The 22,163-nt window shown below is 44.1% G+C and overlaps 1 protein-coding gene across 2 annotated transcripts in view; it reads left to right on the top strand.

The window, feature by feature from the left end:
• BCAT1 (branched chain amino acid transaminase 1) overlaps positions 1–22,163 on the top strand; it is a 108,127-nt gene that overhangs the window by 80,173 nt on the left and 5,791 nt on the right. For both annotated transcript variants that reach the window (XM_040345421.1, XM_040345420.1), the window contains exons 4-10: positions 3,664–3,774; positions 8,113–8,232; positions 10,835–10,998; positions 13,254–13,396; positions 15,644–15,729; positions 19,895–20,035; positions 20,489–20,563. In XM_040345421.1, coding sequence (XP_040201355.1) covers positions 3,664–3,774; positions 8,113–8,232; positions 10,835–10,998; positions 13,254–13,396; positions 15,644–15,729; positions 19,895–20,035; positions 20,489–20,563 — 840 coding nt within the window. The remainder of the gene's footprint in view (positions 1–3,663; positions 3,775–8,112; positions 8,233–10,834; positions 10,999–13,253; positions 13,397–15,643; positions 15,730–19,894; positions 20,036–20,488; positions 20,564–22,163) is intronic.

A 22,163-nucleotide genomic window follows, 5' to 3' on the forward strand; every position in this document is an offset into this window, starting at 1 on the left:
TTTCACAGGGGGAGGATTGTTACCTTTCGCTGCATGTTTTGGATCTTTGTAGTTTTCAATAGAGTATGGAGGGATTAGGGGCCAATGGTCACATGTAGACTTTACCTGGGATATGACATTGCAGGAGCACAACTGGGAGACAGGATGATGTCACCCTGTCCTCAAGGACCTTAATTGCAGGATCACCCGGGATTATATTATTAAAAGCTGCAGATTTATAGTATTTTAAAGCTTCAGTGAAATTTTAGTGATTGGGTTACATCTACCTAAAGATACATTTTTTATTTTAAATTCTTCTTTGTGTACATTGTATCTCACACTAAGCCTTCATGATTAAAATAAATAAAATCCAGTGAATTAAAGGGATGGTTCAAGGACAGCCAGGCTTGAGGGGAAAGTGCTAGTAGATGATGCTGGACATCCTCCAGCCAGAAGATAAGACAGGCTTTATCTGACTTACTGCAGCATCTAATGCACATTGTGAGAAGCTCACAGTGTGCAGTTAAATCAGAGTAAGCAATTTCAGTATAGAAGAGAAGCCCGTACAACTGTTTAAAACAGAACTAAATGCAGTTTATACTACCTCTCCTTCAATAGCCCCATTCCTTGCAGGTGCTGGTATCTTCTCCTGTGTGCTGGTATTTGGTCAGCTTCATTGACTGGTGTGATGATGTCACTCCAGCGCAGGAGGCTGTCATTCCGGGACACAGCAATCTGGCCAGCTGCTGTAAGTTCAGCTGCACATGTGCAGCTCAGTTTTCTCTTGATGGTGGGGGTAGGGTGCCCACGTGTCCCGGATTGCCCGGGACTGTCCCGCAATTGACATGCCTGTCCCAGGCACCTTCATTCTGGGACAATACAATGTCCCGGAATGAAATAGAGGACACAGTCACCCCCTACTAACTAATAACTACATTTCTGGAACTGGTTGCTAGGGCCAGGGCTGCCTGGCGTCTTGCAACCAGTGACAATTTACTCTCAAACAGTGAGACCGGGAGCGAAGCCTGCTGTCCCCACCCACCTCGGCACTTCCTCCGGCACCCAGCGGCAAGCAGCAGGGACTGGTGTGATCTTCCAGATAGCGACTCCCCTCCTTTCCTTCAATGCACACGGCTCATGCAGAGGGAGTGACAGCAGCACTGCATCTGGTGGCAGGCTACAGGTGGCAAGCGGCACCATCACCTGACAACCTGCCGCCAAATTCCCCATCAACCCCAAGACTACATTTCCCCTCGCCCCCCCCATCTTTTTTGGGGGAAGGTGAGGGGGGGCAGGGTGTCCCTGAATGGCAGTTTGGAAATGTGGTCACCCTAGGTGGGGGGGGGGGGGGGGGCGGTAAACAAGCAAGTAGGGGCGGACTGACAACTCACGGGGCCCCCGGGCAATAGGAGATTATGGGGCCCCCGGACAATAGGAGATTATGGGGGCCCCCGGACAATAGGAGATTATGGGGCCCCCGGACAATAGGAGATTATGGGGCTCCCGGGCAATAGGAGATTATGGGGCTCCCAGGCAATAGATTATGGGGCCACACAGTACTGTATACACACACATACTGTACAGTATACATACACAGTATACACACACATGTACACAATATTCACACACAGAATACACACAGTATACATACACACAGAATACAAATACAGACACACAGTACACACACACACACACACACACATACACACACTGAGAAGGTACTGGAGAGGCAGGGCAGCTATAATCTTGTGATTTCTAGACCAAAAGGATGTTGGTAAGGGACATTTCAGGAACAGATGTAAAAAAAACACAGATTTTTACATACTGTCCCTGATTTTACTGAGGCAACTCTGATGGGGCCCCCTAGTGGCATGGGGCCCTCGGCAGTGCCCGAGTGCCCAAATGGTCAGTCCGCTCCTGCAAGCAAGTAAATGAATTTTTCGCAGAACATACATTGCATGTCTCTTCTGCAATGAAAATCCTGCCTATTCACAGTGGAACTTTAGTTCCACTTAAAGCAGAAATATCACTCAAGAGGGGAAGTTCCATCTTAAGTCCTCTTCCCTTCGCCTCTACCACATTCGCTATATCTTTTTTTTTTGGAGGGGGAGGGAGGGAGAGAGTACCTAATTTTGACCGGTACCCACTCCCACTTCTATCTGGATTGCCTAGGACAGTGATGGCGAACCTTGGCACCCCAGATGTATTGGGACTACATTTCCCATGATGCTCAACTACACTGCAGAGTGCAAGAGCATTATGGGAAATGTAGTCTGGGGTGCCAAGGTTCACCATCACTGGCCTAGGAGATCCAAGCAGAAGTTCATTCTCCTCCCTCTTTACCTGCACCTTTCTGGGACACATCACAGTTCCTAGAAGGCTGTGGGTCCATTCACAAAGTGCAGTGCAGTGCAGCTTGTGCATGCGCAGTAGGAAGCCAACTTTGAAGCCACACGCTGTCACAGCCAGCTTCCCACACTAAAGATGCTGGCGGCAGAGGCCCGAAGACTAGTGAAGAACTAGCCTGGGCAAGGATGATGCTGGATCCCATGGACAAGTAAGTGTCCTTTTTATTAAGTGTCAGCAGCCACAGGATTTGTAGCTCCTGACTTTAAATGTTTAACCACTTGCCGCCCGCCAATGACAAATTGACGTCGGCAAAGTGGTTGTAGAATCCTGACCGGACGTCATATGACGTCCTCAGGATTCTGAGCCGCTGACACCCCGCAACACCGCTCTCGGTAAAGAGTCTCTCAAAAAAAGTCTAAAAAAAAAAAAACACAACCATTAAAAAATAAAAAAAGATGCCAATCAGTGCCCACAAATGGGCACTGACTGGCAACATAGGAAAAATAAGTGCCGCCCCACAGTGTCCATCAGTGCCACCCCACAGTGTCCATCAGTGCCACCCCACAGTGCCCATCCATGCCCAGTGCCCACCTATCAGTGCCCATCTGTGCCATCCATAAGTATCCATCAGTGCCACCCATAAGTGCCACCCATGAGTGCCCATCTGTGCCGCCTATGAGTGCCCATCAGTGCCGCCCATGAGTGCCCATCAGTGCCGCCCATGAGTGCCCATCAGTGCCGCCTGAGTGCCCATCAGTGCCGCCTATGTGCCCATCAGTGCCGCCTATGTGTGCCCATCAGTGCCGCCTATGTGTGCCCATCAGTGCCGCATACCAGCGCCACCAATCAGTGCCACCTTATCTGTGCCCGTCAATACTACCTCATCGATGTCCATCAGTGCCATCTCATCAGTGCCGCCATATCAGTGCCCGTAATTGAAAGAGAAAACGTACTTATTTACAAAAAAATGAACAGAAAAAAATAAAAACATATTTTTTTTTCAACATTTTCAGTCTTTTTTTAGTTGTTGCGCAAAAAAAAAAGGTGGTGATCAAATACCACCAAAAGAAAGCTATATTTGTGGGGAAAAAAGGACGCCAATTTTGTTTGGATACAATGTAGCATGACCGCGCAATTGCCATTCAAAGTGCGACAGTGGTGAAAGCTGAAAATTGGCTTGGGCGGGAAGGTGCGTAAGTGCCTGGTATGGAAGTGGTTAAAGACTGAAGGAATGGTTGGAGTTCAGCTTTAATTCAATGTAATATCTTTACGGCACATTGTATCCCATGCACTCATTGTATGACATTGTAATAATTTGTATCTTTTCTCCTTCAGCTGTTTGAAGGACTGAAGGCTTACCGTGGTGTGGATGGGAAGATCCGATTGTTTCGACCACAACTGAACATGGATCGAATGATGCGCTCTGCTGTCAGAATGACTCTGCCGGTACATGAGAACAAATGCAGCCTGAACACATTTTATATTATGGATCTGTTGTGTTATGTTGCAGTCAAGGACTCTCCCAGCATTAGCTGGAGGCACATTAGAAAGTCTTATAAACCAGTAAACAGATTAGACTAGTTACTGACAATTGTGTGACTGTAAGGACTTTCAGAGAATGTAAAAAATGTCAGTTTATTGTACTAATGGGTGCCAAGTTTTGCCCTGATATAGCCCCTGAGGCTGAAGGTCTCCTAGTAGCAAATTCTTATTCTGGTCAGGCTGGCCTTAGAAGGACATCTATTCTGGGGTATAAATTATGTTAACTGCACTCATGTGCAACCCAAGGAGTGTGCCAGGGAATGTACACATCCACACACAATGTATACTTGCTAAGATCAGGATGTTACTAACAGTGAGGCCCCGTACACACGACCGAGGAACTCGACATGCCAAACACATCGAGTTCCTCGGCGAGTTCAGTGTGGAAGCCGCCGAGGAGCTCGGCGGGCCGACTTTCCTCATTGAACAATGAGGAAATAGAGAACATGTTCTCTTTTCGGCCCGACGAGTTCCTCGACGGGTTCCTCACTGAAAAGTGTACACACGACCGAGTTTCTCGGCAGAATCCAGCTCCGACCGAGTTTCTGGCTGAATTCTGTGTCCTAGTGAGGAGAACTGACCTTTTTGCCCAGACAATTTGTTGCTATTGACTAGAAATTTCTACTGTCTTCCGATCAGACTGGGATAGTGGGAACCCCTCATAACAGGTGTAACAGGTGTACAGACATGGGAACTCAGGACAGGGATGCTAGAAACCTCTCATAATAAGCACAGCAGGTGTGCAGACCCAGCAACTCAGCACAGGGACCTTCATATTAGTCACAGCAGGGGTGCAGAGCCAGGAAATCAGTACAGGCAGGGCGATCCAAGGCAGGTGCACACGGTTGCACTGCGCCTAGGCGCTGTGAGCTGAGGCAGAGGTGGGGGGGCACCACAGCTCAAGTGGCCTGGTGCCGTGACCATTTAAGTTTATATGACACATACTGTGACGCCCAGGATCAGCCTGCTGTAGGTGTGTAGGACCTGCGGAGGGGAGTGGATGGAGAGTCGGTAAGTGGAAGGGAGGAGGGGCAGAGAAATCACAGGGGATGGTGTCCGTGCCAACGGGGGATGGTTCGCCCCGAGTGCCACACATTGGGGGGGGGGGGGGAGAGGTCAGGTAGGGGTGTCATCCCAGTGCGCCTGTCCTGCATTGATGGACACTGATCAAGCTGCATTGATGGGCACTGATCAGGCTGTATTAATGGGCACTGATAAGGCTGCATTTAATGGGCACTAATAAGGCTGCATTGATTGGCACTGGTCAGGCTGCATTGATGGGCACTGATCAGGTTGCATTTGATGGGCACTGATCAAGCTGCATTGATGGGCACTGATAAGGCTGTATTAATGGGCACTGATAAGGCTGCATTTAATGGGCACTAATAAGGCTGCATTGATTGGCACTGGTCAGGCTGCATTGATGGGCACTGATCAGGTTGCATTTGATGAGCACTGATCAAGCTGCATTGATGGGCACTGATAAGGCTGCATTTGATGGGCACTGATCAGGATGCGTTTGATGGACACTGATCAGGCTGCATTGATGGGCACTGATATAGCTGCATTTGATGGGCACTGATCAGGATGCATTTGATGGACACTGATCAGGCTGCAATAATGGGCACTGAGAATTGAGCGTCCTGGGGCCTGGGCCCCACTCTGCACAATCAATATAGGCAGCCTGAGAAAAGGGGCCCTGGGCCGACACACTCAGCCCTCCCGGCATCACTCCTCTACACAGATCAACATATGTGTGCAGACCCCCGGTAACAGGGGGGCCCCACATATCAAAGCCTGCATAGAAACAAGGTGCAGGAGGGGCCCCCAGTCATTGCAACTTGTTCCTTCTGATGCTGAATTTAGAGTAATCCTTGTGTGCTTTTTAAAGTTAGGGCTCTTTCACACTGAGCGCCCGTACAGGTCCGTCTGTCAGTTTTTTTTGCGGACCTGAACGGGCGCTCCGTGCTCCCCTATGGAGCTGCGGATGTCAGCGGTGACATGCCCGCTGACATCCGACCAGCTCCGATCCGCCAAAGTGTGACGGAGGAAAAACCTTACTTTTCCTTCCGTCTGGCAGATCGGATGAACACGGACATACGATCCGTGTTCATCCGATCCCCCCATAGGGGAGAGCAGAGAAAAGAGCACAGTGTGCGGGGACCGCCCTGTCATCCGCCGGCTCAGCGGGGATCAACGGAGCGATCCCCGCTGAGCAAGCGGAGGTGGACGGGGCGGATCATTACTGATCCGCCCAGTGTGAAAGAGGCCTAACTCATTATTACATATAGTAAAACTGTAAACTCAAATGTTTAGAATTACTGGTGATAAGCTGTTGAGCATCAACTTTAGGTGTTGTGCCATTGAAATCATGTATATGCCCTGGTTCACACTGGTGCGTTTTGACATGCGATTTGACATGTTAAATCGGTGGCAGTCGCACCAATTAGGATGGTGCAACTGCCACCGATTTAACATGTCAAATCGCATGTCAAAACGCACCAGTGTGAACCAGGGCATATACATGATTTCTGCGGCGCTGCACCAATTTCAAAAAGTAGTTTATGTACTACTTTTTGCGATTTCGGCCCACGATTTACATTGACATTTGTGCAGAAACCTGGACTGACAAGTGAAATCGGGACTGACAAGCGGGAGTGAAATCGTGCGAGTTCATTCCCGCAGCCCAGTGTGAACCTGGTAGGATGACCACGCTCATGTGGAGGTGCCAGAAATATTTCTACACCCAGACATCTGATTGATTGATTTAATTGATTTATAATGCGCCAAATACTGACCCGTCAGGGCAGTGTCTAATCTTAGTTTTGAGCAGAATAAGCCATATTCGATTTCGCGATATATCACGAATATATAGCCGAATATTCGAGAAATATTTGCTAAATTCGAATATTCGTGATATTTTATCGAAATGAAATGTTTGCGAAATTTCGCTATTGCGAATGCGAAAATAATTGCGAAATTTCGACAACTGCGGTAGGCGCACTCTGATTGGCTCAGAATATTTGTGATATTTTATCGAAATTTCGCAAAATGCGAATGCGATATTTATTGCGGAATTTCGACAACTGCGGTAGGAGCCCTCTGATTGGCTCAGAATATTCGTGATATTTTATCGAAATTTCGCAAAATGCGAATGCGAAATTGATTGCGGAATTTCGACAACTGCGGTAGGAGCACTCTGATTGGCTCATTATGAAATCGAATATTCCTGATATTTTATCGAAATTTCGCAAAATGCGAATGCGATATTTATTGCAGAATTTCGACAACTGCGGTAGGAGCACTCTGATTGGCTCTGATGCAAAAGAAGGGCGGAGAAAATAATCGCGCGATATTCCGATTGCCGAATAATCGCATTGCGATTTTTCGGCAAGATAAAATGATCGCTTCAGCTACTCGGCCCAAGGTCTCTAATCATACCAGCAATGCTTTTAGACGTCGATGGAGATCTCTAGGATGTGATCTGTTCTAAAAATAAAATTGAAAAAATTTGAATATTCGGAATAGCGAATATTCACCGCAAAATTCGAAATATATCGCGAATACTCGAATATGCCATATTCGAGCCGAATATTCGCAATACGAATATTCGTGAGCAACACTATCTAATCTGTGACCCTCGGATCGGTCCTGAGCACAGGCATGGTGGGAACCCGTTGTAATGGGCACAGCAGGTGTGTATACCTGAGAACACAGCACGGGGTGGGCACAGCAGTTGTGCAGGCCCAGGAACTCGGCACAAGGATGGTGAGAAGCCCTCATATAAAGGCAAAGCAACTGTGCAGACTTGGTAATTAGGCACAGGGATGGTGGGAACCCTTTACAATAGACACAGCAGTTGTGCAGACCTGTGAACTCAGCACAGAGATGGTGGGAACCCATGGGCAGGGCAAGTGTGTAGAGCCAGAAATTCATCAACTGGATTTTATCAATGGAGACCAGAAGAAATGCAAGTCCTTCAACTTGTTACATTCTTCAGTATCTACCAAACATTGAAGTATCGGTTTTAGGACTATATCCAGCCATTAAAGCTTCAAGAGACTTCTGCGTGAATAATAATAAATGCTCTGTCATATACTGTAATTTATGTTCAGTAGTCCTCTATCAGGGATTTCAATTCATACTGTGCATCCGTGGGACTGCTGACATGAAGTAAGCTGTGCGCAGGAAAATGTCTTCCTTCCCAAAGAACTTTATTCTGAACGCAATTTGTGTTTTCAGCCTTTCGAGAAGAAGGAACTTCTGGAATGCATCAAGAAATTGATCGACATAGACAGAGAGTGGGTGCCAAAGTCCACCGATGCCAGTCTGTACGTCCGCCCCATCTTTATGAGCACTGAGGTGAGATCCCAATCTGATTGGCAGATATGGTTAGTGTATAGTTAGACTGTACAGGATCATTGGCATGAGCATTGCATGACTGATAAGAACCCACTTCTCTTCTTTTTTTTTTTTTATCAGAAAAACATTTGTTGCTTTTATCTATCCACTAAAACTATTTTATATTTACTAGCAACTGATCATAAAATTGACAGTAGCGTCTAAAAAATCACTTTGATGCAGTAAACCTTAGCAACTATCAGATTTCTATTAACTGCACATGGAAACATATTTATTCATTTTTTTGGATAAAGCAGTGCTTAGATCCCCTGACAGTGTCCTGCTGGGGGGATTTCACATTATTTCCTGTTCCAGAGACACAAAAGGAAGTGAAAGCTCTGCAAAGTGAGGGGAAAACATTTCTTAGATAGTTGTCACTGGAGCAGGTGCCCCCATTGGAAGATTTTCTCTAGCTTCCTGCTGTTGTAACAGCTGTAATAGTTTAATACTTTGACAATGGTTGTCACCACAAACATATTTGTTTTTTAATAAAACGTTTCCATTATCATTACATACCTTATTTAGATTCAGTGGGCCGGATTCAGGTATAATTGCGCTTTTTTTGCGGAGGCGCAGGGCAATGTTTTTGCCCTGCGCCCCCGCAATTTTTTTGCGCTGCCCTCGATTCACGGAGCAGAAGCTCCGTAAATTGCGCGGGCGTGCCGGCAAAATGCCCGGTGCAAGAGCGCGTAATTTAAATGGGAATCATTTAAATTAGGCGCGTTCCCGCGCCGATCGTAGAGCGCATGCTCCGTCGGGAAACTTTCCCGACGTGCATTGCGGCAAATGACGTCGCAAGGACGTCATTTGCTTCAAAGTGAACGTGAATGACGTCCAGCGCCATTCACGTTACACTTACGCAAACTACGTAAAATTCAAATTTCGCAACATGGGAATGACGGGTATACGTAACATGGGCTGCCCCTGCTAATAGCAGGGGCAGCCTTGCGCGAAAACCGCCGTACGTAAACAACGTAAATTGCGTACGCAGGCCTAGCGCAACGTTGTGAATCGGTGTTAGTATGCAATTTGCATACTATACGCTGAGCACAACGGGAACGCCACCTAGCGGCCAACGCAAGAATGCAGCCTAAGATATGCGGGCATAAGAGCCTTATGCCGCGCAGATCTTAGGCTGCAGTCGGCGTAACGAGGTTCCTGAATCAGGAGCACTCGTTACGCCGGGGCAAGTAAGCAATTGCGCTGTGTAACCTATGGTTACACAGGCGCAATTGCTTCTTGAATCTACCCCAGTGATTTCATCAAATACCAAAAATGCCTTGATTGGTGAATGTCAGTCTGGAGTAGTGGCCATTACTAGGTAGATTGTATCTGCATGTAGTTAACACCCACATATGATGTTGAGCCTCCATGATTGATAGAACTAAAATCCAATGAATTAAAGCGGTTCTCCACCCTAAAGTGGAGTCCCGCTGATCGGAACCCTCCCCCCCTCCGGTGTCACATTTGACACCTTTCAGGGGGAGGGGGGTGCAGATACCTGTCTAAAGACAGGTATTTGCACCCACTTCCGGCCACACGCTACGGGCAAAAGACGGGCATTCCGTCACATCCCGTCTGTCGCCCGTTGTGTGCTGGGAACACTCGGCTCCCAGCACACAGCGTGTGAGCCAATCGGCGGGCGCAGTGCAACTCGCGCATGCGCCGTAGGGAACCGGGCAGTGAAGCCGCAGCGCTTCACTTCCTGGTTCCCTCAGCGTGGATGGTGGGGGGAGCAGCAGAGAGACGAGCGATCGCTCGTCCTCTGCTGCGATCGGCGCTGGACTCCAGGACAGGTAAGTGTCCTAATATTAAAAGTCAGCAGCTGCAGTATTTGTAGCTGCTGGCTTTTAATATTTTGTTCCCATGGCACATCCGCTTTAAAGAGGTGTGCCAGGGACAATCAGGCTGAGGAGGAAACGGTTAGATGATGATGGATGTCCTACAGCCAGGAAAGGAGGCAAGCTCTACATGCAGTTTCTTATGCCCTGTACACACGATCGGTTCATCCGATGAAAACGGTCTGATGGATTTTTTCATCAGATATCCAATGAAGCTGACTTTCATCAGTCGTGCCTACACACCATCAGTTAAAGAAACGATCCTGTCAGAACGCGGTGACGTAAAACACAACGACGTGCTGAAAAAAATTAAGTTCAATGCTTCTGAGCATGCGTCGACTTTAACCGATGGACGTTTTTTTTCTAGCGGTTTTTAAACCATCAGATAATTTTAAAACAAGTTCCTAGTTTTTTCACCGATGGATAAAAAAACGATGGGGCCCACACACGATCGGTTCGTCTGATGAAAACGGTCGTTTTCATCAGACGAACCGATCGTGTGTTACGCGGCATAATGCACATTGAGAGAAGCTCACAGTGTGCAGTGAAATCAGAGTAAGCAATTTCAGTACAGGAGAGGAGCCTGTATAACTGCAAGACTGGAGGGAAGGCTGGAGATCAGTTTTAGTAGATAAACTCTGATTGTTGATCTGGGCTTGGCGTCTGTATATGTCATCACTCCTTTATTTCATGTGAAATTAGACATTTTCTTATGTTTGCAGCCCTCTCTAGGTATAAAGAGACCGTCCAAGGCCATGCTCTATGTCATCCTCAGCCCGGTCGGGGCATATTTCCAAAGTGGGGCTTTTAGTCCAGTGTCACTGTGGGCCAATCCAAAGTATGTCCGCGCCTGGAAGGGAGGCACCGGAGACAGCAAGGTTGGAGGGTGTGTATTACTTTGTAACTCATTGTAGTGTCTACCCTAAATTATCACAATAACTTCCATACACCATATACATAGTAGGTGAGGTTGAAAAAAGTCCATCAAGTCCAACTTATGTGTGTGATTATATGTCAGTATTACATTGTATATCCCTGTATGTTGTGATCGTTCAGGTGCTTATCTAATTGTTTTTTTAAACTATCGGTGCTCCTCACTGAAACCTCCGCCTGTGGAAGGGAATTCCACATCCTTGCCGCTCTTACAGTAAAGAACCCTCTACGCAGTTTAAGGTTAAACCTCTTTTCTTCTCATTTTAATGAGTCTCCACGTGTCTTATTAAACTCTCTTCCTCAGAATACAAGATTTTAGTAATGAGAACGATATCATTAGCAGTAATCAGCATGGATTCATGAAGAATCGTTCTTGCCAAACCAATCTATTAACCTTCTATAAAGAGGTGGGTTGCCATCTAGATAAAGGAAGGCCCGTAGACGTGGTGTATCTGGATTTTGCAAAAGCATTTGATACAGTTCCCCATAAACGTTTACTGTACAAAGTAAGGTCCATTGACATGGACCATAGGGTGAGTACATGGATTGAAAACTGGCTACAAGGGTGAGTTCAGAGGGTAGTGATAAATGGGGAGTACTCAGAATGGGCAGGGGTGGAAAGTGTGGTCCCCCAGGGTTCAGTCCTAGGACCAATCCTATTTCATTTATTCATAAACGACCTGGAAGATGGGATAAACAGCTCAATCTCTGTATTTGCGGACGATACTAAGCTAAGCAGGGCAATAACTTCTCCGCAGGTTGTGGAAAACTTTGCATGAAGATCTGAACAAATGAATATGGTGGGCAACTACATGGCAAATGAGACTTAATGTAGAGAAATGTAAGATAATGCATTTGGGTGGCAAAAATAGGAATGCAATCTACTCACTAGGGGGAGAACCTCTGTGGGAATCTAGGATGGGAAAGGACCTGGGGAACCTAGTAGATGACAGGCTCAGTAATGGCATGTGATGCCAAGCTGCTGCAAGCAAAGCAAACAGAATATTGGCATGCGTTAAAAAGGGGATTAACTCCAGAGATAAAACAATAATTCTCCCGCTTAACAAGACTCTGGTCAGGCAACACCTGGAGTATGCTGTCCAGTTCTGGGCACTAGAAGCATGTGCTGGAACTAGAGAGAGTCCAGAGAAGGGCAACAAAGCTAATAAAGGGACTGGAGGATATTAGTTATTAGGAAAGATTACGAGCACTGAACTTATTCTCTCTGGAGAAGAGACACCTGAGAGGGGATATAATCTCAATGTACAAATGCTATACTGGTGACCCAACAATAGGGATAAAACTTTTCCACGTAAGGGAATTTAATAAGGTACGGGGCCATTCACTGAAATTAGAAGAAAATTGGTTTAACCTTAAACTGCATAGAGGGTTCTTTACTGTAAGGCCCCGTACACACGAGAGGATTTATCTGCAGATACGGTCCAGCGGACCGTTTCCACGGATAAATCCTCTCAAAGATTTCCGCTGATTTCGATGGGATGGAGTGTACACACCATCGCATTGAAATCCGCGCGGAAATCCTCTGCCGATGACGTGTCGCGCCGTCGCCGCGATTATGACGCGGCGACGGGCGCGACGCTGTCATATAAGGAATTCCACGCATGCGTCAAATCATTACGACGCGTGCGGGGAATCCCTTTGGACGAATGGATCCGGTAAGTCTGTACAGACGAGCGGATCCATCCGTTGGGATGGATTCCAGCAGATGGATTTGTTGTGCATGTCAGCAAATATCCGATCTGCTGGAATCCATCCCAGAGGAGATTTCTCCGCGGAAACAGATCCGCTGGCGTGTACACACCATAGGATCTATCCGCAGAAACCCATTTGCTGGGATTTATCTGCGGATGGATTCTATCGTGTGTACGGGGCCTAAGAGCGGCAAGTATGTGGAATTCCCTTCCACAGGCAGTGTTTTCAGTGCGGGGGGGGCATTGATAATTAAAAAAAACTATTAGATAAGCACCTGAACGACTACAAAATACAGGGATATACAATGTAATACTGACATAAAATTACACACATGATGGGTTGGACTGGATGGACTTGTGTCTTTTTTCAACCTCGCGTAACTATATTGTCCGTTAGACTTTCGGTCAGTTGTTGTGTTTCCAGGTCAGTATTTGTGATTCACCGATTTATCTGGAGCTGCACTTTATAGATGTACGTTATCTGTTTTCTCCCCAGGAATTATGGGAACTCCATGTTTGCTCAGTATGAGGCTCAGGATGCCGGCTGTCAGCAGGTCCTCTGGTTATATGGGGAGGATGAGCAGATCACCGAAGTTGGGACAATGAACCTCTTCCTGTATTGGACAAATGAAAATGGAGGTAGGTTATTTCTTTCTGTAAAGGAAACTTGAACAGAAGCTTTCAGATGTTTCTGGAAATACTGTTTGCCTGGTGGGCTCTGATACTAAACACACACGGTTTAATTTACATTCTCCCTTCTATTTCTGCATGTGGATGATGGCACTGTAATTATTTTAATGACAAAAAAAAATCGAAATACATTTTTCTTAATCGATCTACGGCTGTCACATGACCTAGCTCTTTCCCAGCGTGTCTGCAAGGAAACATAAGCAGGAGGAGCTTCTAATCCTCTGCTGCTGGTCACATGTTCAAATTTTTTTTATTTTTTTTTCAAATAAATATGTGAAAAGTGGCGTGCATTTGTATTCAGCTCCGAGTCAATAATTTGTAGAACCACCTTTAACTGCAATTACAGCTGTAAGTCTTTTTGGGGATGTCTCTACCAGCTTTGCACATCTAGTGAACATTTTTGCCCATTCTCCTTTGCAAAAAAGCTCAAGCTCTGTCAGATTGAATTGATAGCATCTGTGAACAGCAATTTTCAAGTCTTGCCACAGATTCTCAATTGGATTTAGGTCTGGACTTTGACTGGGCTATTCTAACACATGAACATGCTTTGATCTAAACCATTCCACTGTAGCTCTGGCTGTATGTTTAGGGTCGTTGTCCTGCTGGAAGGTGAACCTCCACCCCAGTCTCAAGTCTTTTGCAGACTCTAACAGGTTTTCTTCTAAGATTGCCCTGTATTTAGCTCCATCCATCTTCCCATCAACTCTGACCAACTTCCCTGTCCCTGCTGAAGTAAAGCATCCCCACAACATGATGCTGCCACCACCATGTTTCACGGTGGGGATGGTGTGTTCAGGGTAATGTGCAGTGTTAGTTTTCCCCCACACATAGCGTTTTGCTTTTAGGCCAAAAAGTACAATTTTGATTTCATCTGAGCAGAACACCTTCTTCCACGTTTTCTGTGTCCCCCACATGGTTTCTCGCAGACTGCAAACACGTCTTGTCATGGCTTTCTTTCATAAAGTGCACGACTAATAGTTGTCATGTGGACAGGTTCTCCTACCTAAGCTGTGGGTCTCTGCAGCTCCTCTGGTGTTACCATGGCCCTCTTGGCTGCTTCTCTGATTAATGCTCTCCTTGCCTGGCCTGTCAGTTCAGGTGGATGGCCATGTATTGGTAGGTTTGCAGTTGTGTGATACTCTTTCCATTTTCAGATGATGGATTGAACAGTCCTCCGTGAGATGTTCAAAGCTTGGGATAGTTTTTTATAACCTAAACCCAGCTTTAAACTTCTCCACAACTTTATCCCTGACCTGCCTGGTGTGTTCCTTGTCCTTTATTATGCTGTTTGTTCACTAAAGTTTTATAACAAACCTCTGAGGGCTTCACAGAACAGACCTCATTCACACTGAGATTTATTTATTTACCCAATAGAGTTTTATCTTTTAGATTTGTTATGTCTGTGTCCACTAATAATGATTTTAGTGTATTTTTAGTGAACATATCGTTTTGATCTTTTCTGGAGAAAGAGGGGGTCCTGTCAGGTATGCTGCACGGGACCCCATGATTTCTAACAGCAGCCCTGGTTAAAAGTGGTATGTGTGCGGACAGATATATTTAACTTTTCCTCAGATGCTGCCGTGACAGGAGAGGAGTGAAATACACTTCCCTTTACTAGAAATCTCCATATCGTCTTCCTTATGCAACTGCTGATCTCTCACATTGGTATTGGGTTTGCTCTGCAGCCCCTCGGTGTCAGCTTACCCAGTCTGGTGGATTTATGGCTAATGTGACAACTGGCGGTCCTCTGCGCCCCATTCATAAAATATGTCACCCAGCAGGTGATACAGCCAGTGATGGCACATTGGAAGAATCAGCTGACAAAGGGGATTACAATATACAACTGGACTGACTTACTAAATGAGTTGAAAACCTTCACACAATAAACTGTGTAAATATTCACTTTAACTAGCCGATCATGTGAAAAGCAAACTCCTGTTCACTTTGAATACCCAGTGATGTGCAGATGAAATAAGTAAACAAGAATTTGCTTTTGATATGATTAAAAAAATAATGGAAATTTTCATGCAATTTATTGTGTAAAGATTCTCTTTTAGTAACTCAGTCTAAAAATCTGCAAAGCATTTGTTAATTTGAAGGAATTATTTTATTCTCACTAACCTTTACATTCTGTTTTTGTATTGCCAGAATTATTATTATTATTTTTTTTTTATTAATTACTTTTTAACTTTACAGAACTAGAACTGGCTACTCCACCCCTAGATGGGATCATTCTTCCTGGAGTAACAAGGCATAGTATACTAGACCTCGCCAAGAAATGGGTGAGTACACATCTAAAAATGCGTGCCAGGACAAGGTCCTCTGACACCCAAGGCAAGGCTGCCAAAGTATGCCCCCTGCACTTTAATTCCATGCTACACAAATGTAAACCGTTTACAAAGGTGTGCACACAGGGTGAGCCTGGTGTGCCTGGGCACATCCTAATTATCCTGTGCAGCACAGATTTCTCCTGCTGCTTGGTTGCAGAGAAAGGGACTGGGGAGTCCCTTTCTCTGACTCAATAGTGAAACATCAGGGGTCTCATATTTCACCAAATTACCCCCAATTTTTTTTTAATTGTTGTAAAAATAAATAAATTGGTAAGTAATCATAATAAAAATAAACAACTGACACCAATCTCTGTACTTATGACATCGACCACTGCTCCATTGCCCTACTGCTATATATATATATATATAGTACAGACCAAAAGTTTGGACACACCTTCTCATTCAAAGAGTTTTCTTTATTTTCATGACTATGAAAATTGGAGATTCACACTAAAGGCATCAAAACTATGAATTAACACATGTGGAATTATACATAACAAAAAAGTGTGAAACAACTGAAAATATATTTCATATTCTAGGTTCTTCAAAGTAGCCACCTTTTTGCTTTGATTACTGCTTGGCACACTCTTGGCATTCTCTTGATGAGCTTCAAGAGGTAGTCACCTGGCGCAGCACCCCATCACTTTCCTTCTTGGTCAAATAGCCCTTGCACAGCCTGGAGGTGTGTTTGGGGTCATTGTCCTGTTGAAAAATAAATGATGGTCCAACTAAACGCAAACCGGATGGAATAGCATGCCGCTGCAAGATGCTGTGGTAGCCATGCTGGTTCAGTATGCCTTCAATTTTGAATAAATCCCCAACAGTGTCACCAGCAAAGCACCCCCACACCATCACACCTCCTCCATGCTTCACGGTGGGAACCAGGCATGTAGAGTCCATCCGTTCACCTTTTCTGCGTCGCACAAAGACACGGGGGTTGGAACCAAAGATCTCAAGTTTGGACTCATCAGACCAAAGCACAGATTTCCACTGGTCTAATGTCCATTCCTTGTGTTCTTTAGCCCAAACAAGTCTCTTCTGTTTGTTGCCTTTCTTTAGCAGTGGTTTCCTAGCAGATATTCTACCATGAAGGCCTGATTCACACAGTCTCCTCTTACCAGTTCTAGAGATGTGTCTGCTGCAAAAGGTGGCTACTTTGAAGAACTTAGAATATGAAATATATTTTCAGTTGTTTCACACTTTTTTGTTATGTATAATTCCACATGCGTTAATTCATAGTTTTGATGCCTTTAGTGTGAATCTACAATTTTCATAGTCATAAAAATAAAGAAACTCTTTGAATGAAAAGGTGTGTCCAAACTTTTGGTCTGTACTGTATATATATATATATATATATATATATATATATATACACACACACATATACCGGTGTGTGTGTATATATATATATATATATATATATATATATATATATATATATATACACACACACACACACACACACACACACACACACAATATAGATACACGCATGTGTGTTTAAGCTTTGGAGTGCACACCCTAATGCAATAGGCTGTGCACACCTATCACTGCTTATATACAAATGGTAAAAAAATTAGAATGAAAGGGTTCATACAAATAATTACTGGTACAATATACAAATTGTAGTAAATAAGTATTAGGTTTGACTACAAATTTTATTTTTTGATTTGTCCCACACTCCAATGTCCCACCACAGTGGCACACATTTTTTATTATACATTTGTATAGCTCTGACACATTCCACAGTGCTGTACAGAGAACACTGAGCCAGTCACATCAGTCTCTGCACAAGAGGAGCTTACACTCTAAAGTGTAATTTCTTCTTATTATTAAACATTTATATAACTGACATTTTTTCAGTGATGTACAGAGAACACAGCCATTCATATCTGTCTCTGTACAACTGGGGCTTCCACTCTTACATCTCTTTCACAGTCACACACTATTATTACTATAAATGCATATAGCTCTAACATATTCCACGGTGCTGTACAGAGAACACTGAGCCAGTCACATCAGTCTTTGCACCAGAGGAGCTTACACCCTAATATTCCCAACGCTTTCACACACTATTACTTTACATTCATAAAGCTCTGAGATATTCCAAATTACTGTACAGAGAACACTGATGCTCCATGGTGGTAGTAGCTTGGTGTGATAATAACAATATGTCTCCATTTATGTGATCTCAGTATACTAAAACTGGCACGGCTGCTTGCATTAACTTTATACAGGCAGGTTTATGTATTACAATTTAGAATGAGGGTTTCTTTTGCTTCATTCATGGGGTTTGTAACCTTTCTGTTGCCAGTGTAGTGTTGCCCCTGCAGGATCTGCTTGGTAGATTGGGTTCTCTGTTCTTCTGCCTTGTCTCTGAGAACAACCTCACTCCCACTACACCACCAGGTTAAGCAGACTGATACGGCCCTGCTAGCGGGAGCACAAATATAGACATCCTGATTAAAAGTAAGGTTCAATATTAAAAAACAAACATCAGACTGGTTACTGGCAAATAAACCCAATATATTGTCACAGGTTGCAGTAAATAACAGTGTGCAAATAAATGAGTAAGTAAAGGATTAGATCAATTACACTTCACTAGACAATATGTTCACTTGGCTATAACAGCATAGGATGGAGTTCAATCCAGCTAAATGAGAGTAAGCCTGGTAATCTACAAAATTAGCAATACGTAATGGCATTAGAAAACGGTAACATCAATGATAATCACAACTGCAATAACTCCTCAGCAAACAGTAGGCTATATGCACTTTAGAGTGCACACTATATGAATGGCAGCAATGAAATTCTAAATCTGAGTGAGCAGTCTTTATACCTATTTCTTTAGCCGAATAGCATTGGGGTCCAGTCTTTATGGTGGTGCACATGAGTATAGTCCCAGTAAGGTCTACATGCAGTAAATAATGCTGCTAGTTGGATGGCCATTCCCTATGTGCTCAGTGCATACTAGTGACAACAGGTAATGGCAGCAATGTCCTCTCATCTGTCCCAGCGATATAGCAAAAAGGTTCCTACTGTTCAGATGTCGGCTCACTTCTGGATCTGCCTAGACCCCAGCAGACAGCTGCAGGCTTGTAGCAGGTTGATGTGTGCACACAGGAGCAGTGACATGCACACCTTGGTCTCCTTGTAGCAAAGAGGAAATACCTTATATTGAGCCTGTGAAAACACTTCTGTCTCCCCCACCCTTATACCCAGCTCGCATTGAAAATTTTAGTCCAATGGTCCATAGACTGCCATAGTAAAGTTTCTTACATGAACTTCATCTCCCATGATTCGGTGACACCAACCATCAAGTCTCTTGAGCTCCTTCTGCTTGTCAGCTCCCCCTGGTGGATGGAGGCGAGGTAGTGTCAATCCATTCAGCTGAAGTCCATTGGGAGCACAGAAAGCACTGCAGCACAGTGTCATAAATCTCTCTCTGTCTCTAGCCTAGAACCCGGCTACACTAGACAGGTCTGAAGACAGGGGTTCATTTTTATTTTAAAATGGAGATTCTTTTTGAGAAATGTAAGAATGTACAGAAACATTTATTATCCAAAAGCCAAAAACCATCAAGCAGGTTTTATTCTAAATTCAAGAGGTGGGAGTTAAATAGTTAAAGTGGAGTTTCCATCCCAAATGTTTTTTTCATTATTGTGCTCATTAGACTTAAAAAAAAAAAATGTTTTACTCACCTGGAAATGCCTGTTGCTATGCGGTCCCATGAAATCTGCCTTCGGGAATCACCTAGGATTCTGACATCATCTCCCTCGGCTCCTCAGCACGCTAATGCTCCTGGGAAATGTGTCATCATTTCCCAGGATGCAGTGCGCTTCCCCATTATAACTCCCTATCCAAAACTTCCAGGAAGTAAGTGCTTGTGGGCTTCACAATGCCCACAAGCAAAATGACAACGGTGTGGACATAGATTTAGAAACTATCTTTTCTGAATAACTATGTGGAGCCAGCGGTAGATTGTAAAATAGTAAGTGACCGGATTTATATTAGAAAAATGCATTATGAAAGGACATACATTTAAAAAATGCTAATTGTGGTTGGAACCCCGCTTTAAAGTATCCTGATACAATATGTGTTTTGTACCTTTTCACAGGGTGAGTTTAAGGTTTCTGAGCGTTACATCACCATGAAGGAATTGTTGACTGCACTGAAAGAAAACCGAGTGAAGGAAATGTTCGGTTCCGGTACGGCCTGTGTGGTTTGTCCAGTTGGAACTGTACAGTACAAGAATGAGGTGAGACTGAGCTGTCTGTGCTAACAGAGAATCAGTGGTAGATATAATTTATTTGTCTGACAATATGGACGCCATTGCTGTGCCACATTGTAGATCTCATTCTGTGAGCACACAGGAGCTTTTATTTCATCAAAAACAGGAAAAAAATTGTTTTATATATTTTTTAATTTTAACAGTTTTCTTGCAGCCCAAATATGGATAGAACATTAAAATAAAATAGTTTTTAAATCCTTTTTTTACAATTTATAAACAAATACAAGAAAAATGCTTTTTGTAGGTAAATAGACAAAATAGTAAGGATCTTCAGATTCCTTTGTAACAAAATTGTTTTACCATGACTAAAAGTAGAATATGAATTAGAAAGAGACCAACATTAATCATATACCTTATTGGTGGTTTGAAATATTTGCATTTGTAACTATTTTTTAATCCTTGTATTTTGGGTTTCCACAGAATGTACATATCCCGACAATGGAGAATGGACCTAAAATTGCTGCTCGTGTATTGAAAGAGCTGGCCGATATCCAGGTGGGTTATTACACTCTTTGCCCTTGTTTGGAGGCAGGAACCCTTCTCATGCTTTGTACAGTTTACTTTTTCATCTTTATTTATAAGGAAATTAGCAATCAACAGGCAATTCCGTTTTTTTTTATCACAAATGTTCTTGTTTGCAAAATACACCGGTTTTTAGATCAAGTGACATAGGGCCAGATTCACAGAAGAGATACGACGGCGTATCTCTGAAACGCTGTCGTATCTCTCAGAGTATCTATGCGACTGATTCATAGAATCAGTTACGCATAGATAGCCCTTAGATCCGACAGGTGTAATTGTCTTACACTGTCGGATCTTAGGATGCAATACCTCGGCCGCCGCTGGGTGGAGTTTGCGTCGTATTCCAGCGTCGGGTATGCAAATTAGCAGTTACGGCGATCCACGACGGTTTTCGCGGTCGTTACGTCGGCGCAAGTCTTAGTTTCCCATCGCAAAGTTAAGCAATCTTTTTCAAGCATCATGCAGCCCTTTTCTCTTGATCCATATTTTCACTGGACTGCCTCTTTCAGCTATTTGTTTACTCTGCCATCAATCTATCTGTCCCCAGTTACTGTACTGCTGTTCTGAATATGAAGAACACAACCTCAGCATCCCTTTAGATGTGCATGCTCCTCCAGGCTGGCCACTGGGTGTTACAGACTCTAGATCAGTGTTTCTCAACTCCAGTCCTCAAGGTGCCCCAACAGGTCATGTTTTCAGGATTTCCATTATTTTGCACAGGTGATTTGATCAGTTTCACTGCCTTAGTAATTACCACAGCCGTTTCATCTGAGAGAAATCCTGAAAACATGACCTGTTGAGGTGCCTTGAGGACTGTAGTTGAGAAACACTGATCTAGAGCAGTGTTTCTCAACTCCAGTCCTCAAGGCGCCCCAAGCATTCGTTTACAGATTTCAGGAAATTGATTAAAAGGAATGGGTAAAATGTATTTGGTTGAATTAATTTCATGTACTTATTTTGTTTAAGTTTTGTAATATACATAAATACATTCTATAGATACCTCCAAATCAGACACGCACTAGATGTTCAGTTTAATAGAGTAGGGCCAATATGGGTTAAGATCTTTATCCTTCAGAAACTGAATAACTGGAGTAAGACGAAGGGATTTATCTCTGAGGTATACTCATACATATGTAAGGAGAGCATTGAAGGCCCAGAAAAACTTAAAAGCAGAGTAAAATGGGAGGAAGACCTAGGGATTATAACAGAGGATCAATGGAGGAAGGTATTGGAAAGAGGACATTCGGCTACAGTCTCGCCAGCACAGAGATTTTCCTTCCTGATGCTGATACATAGGACATATTACACACCTAAGATATTATTTAACTTCGGATTGAGAGTGGATGCAGGATGCCCCAGGTGCCAAGAAACAGGAGATTTATTGCATATGATATGATATGGAAGTGCCCGAAACTGTTCAGGTATTGGAGGGGGATACTGGACATCATTAACAAGATATATAAAATAAAGTTGGAGATGAACCCCAGATTATGTATCTTGGGTCTAGGGGAAGAAATAAGTAGAATGACCAGCACATCAAAAGCAGTGTTGAGATGTTGTTTTCAGGCAAGAA

This window comes from Rana temporaria, chromosome 3 (genome assembly GCF_905171775.1).
Source record: "Rana temporaria chromosome 3, aRanTem1.1, whole genome shotgun sequence".
Lineage (NCBI taxonomy): Eukaryota > Metazoa > Chordata > Amphibia > Anura > Ranidae > Rana > Rana temporaria.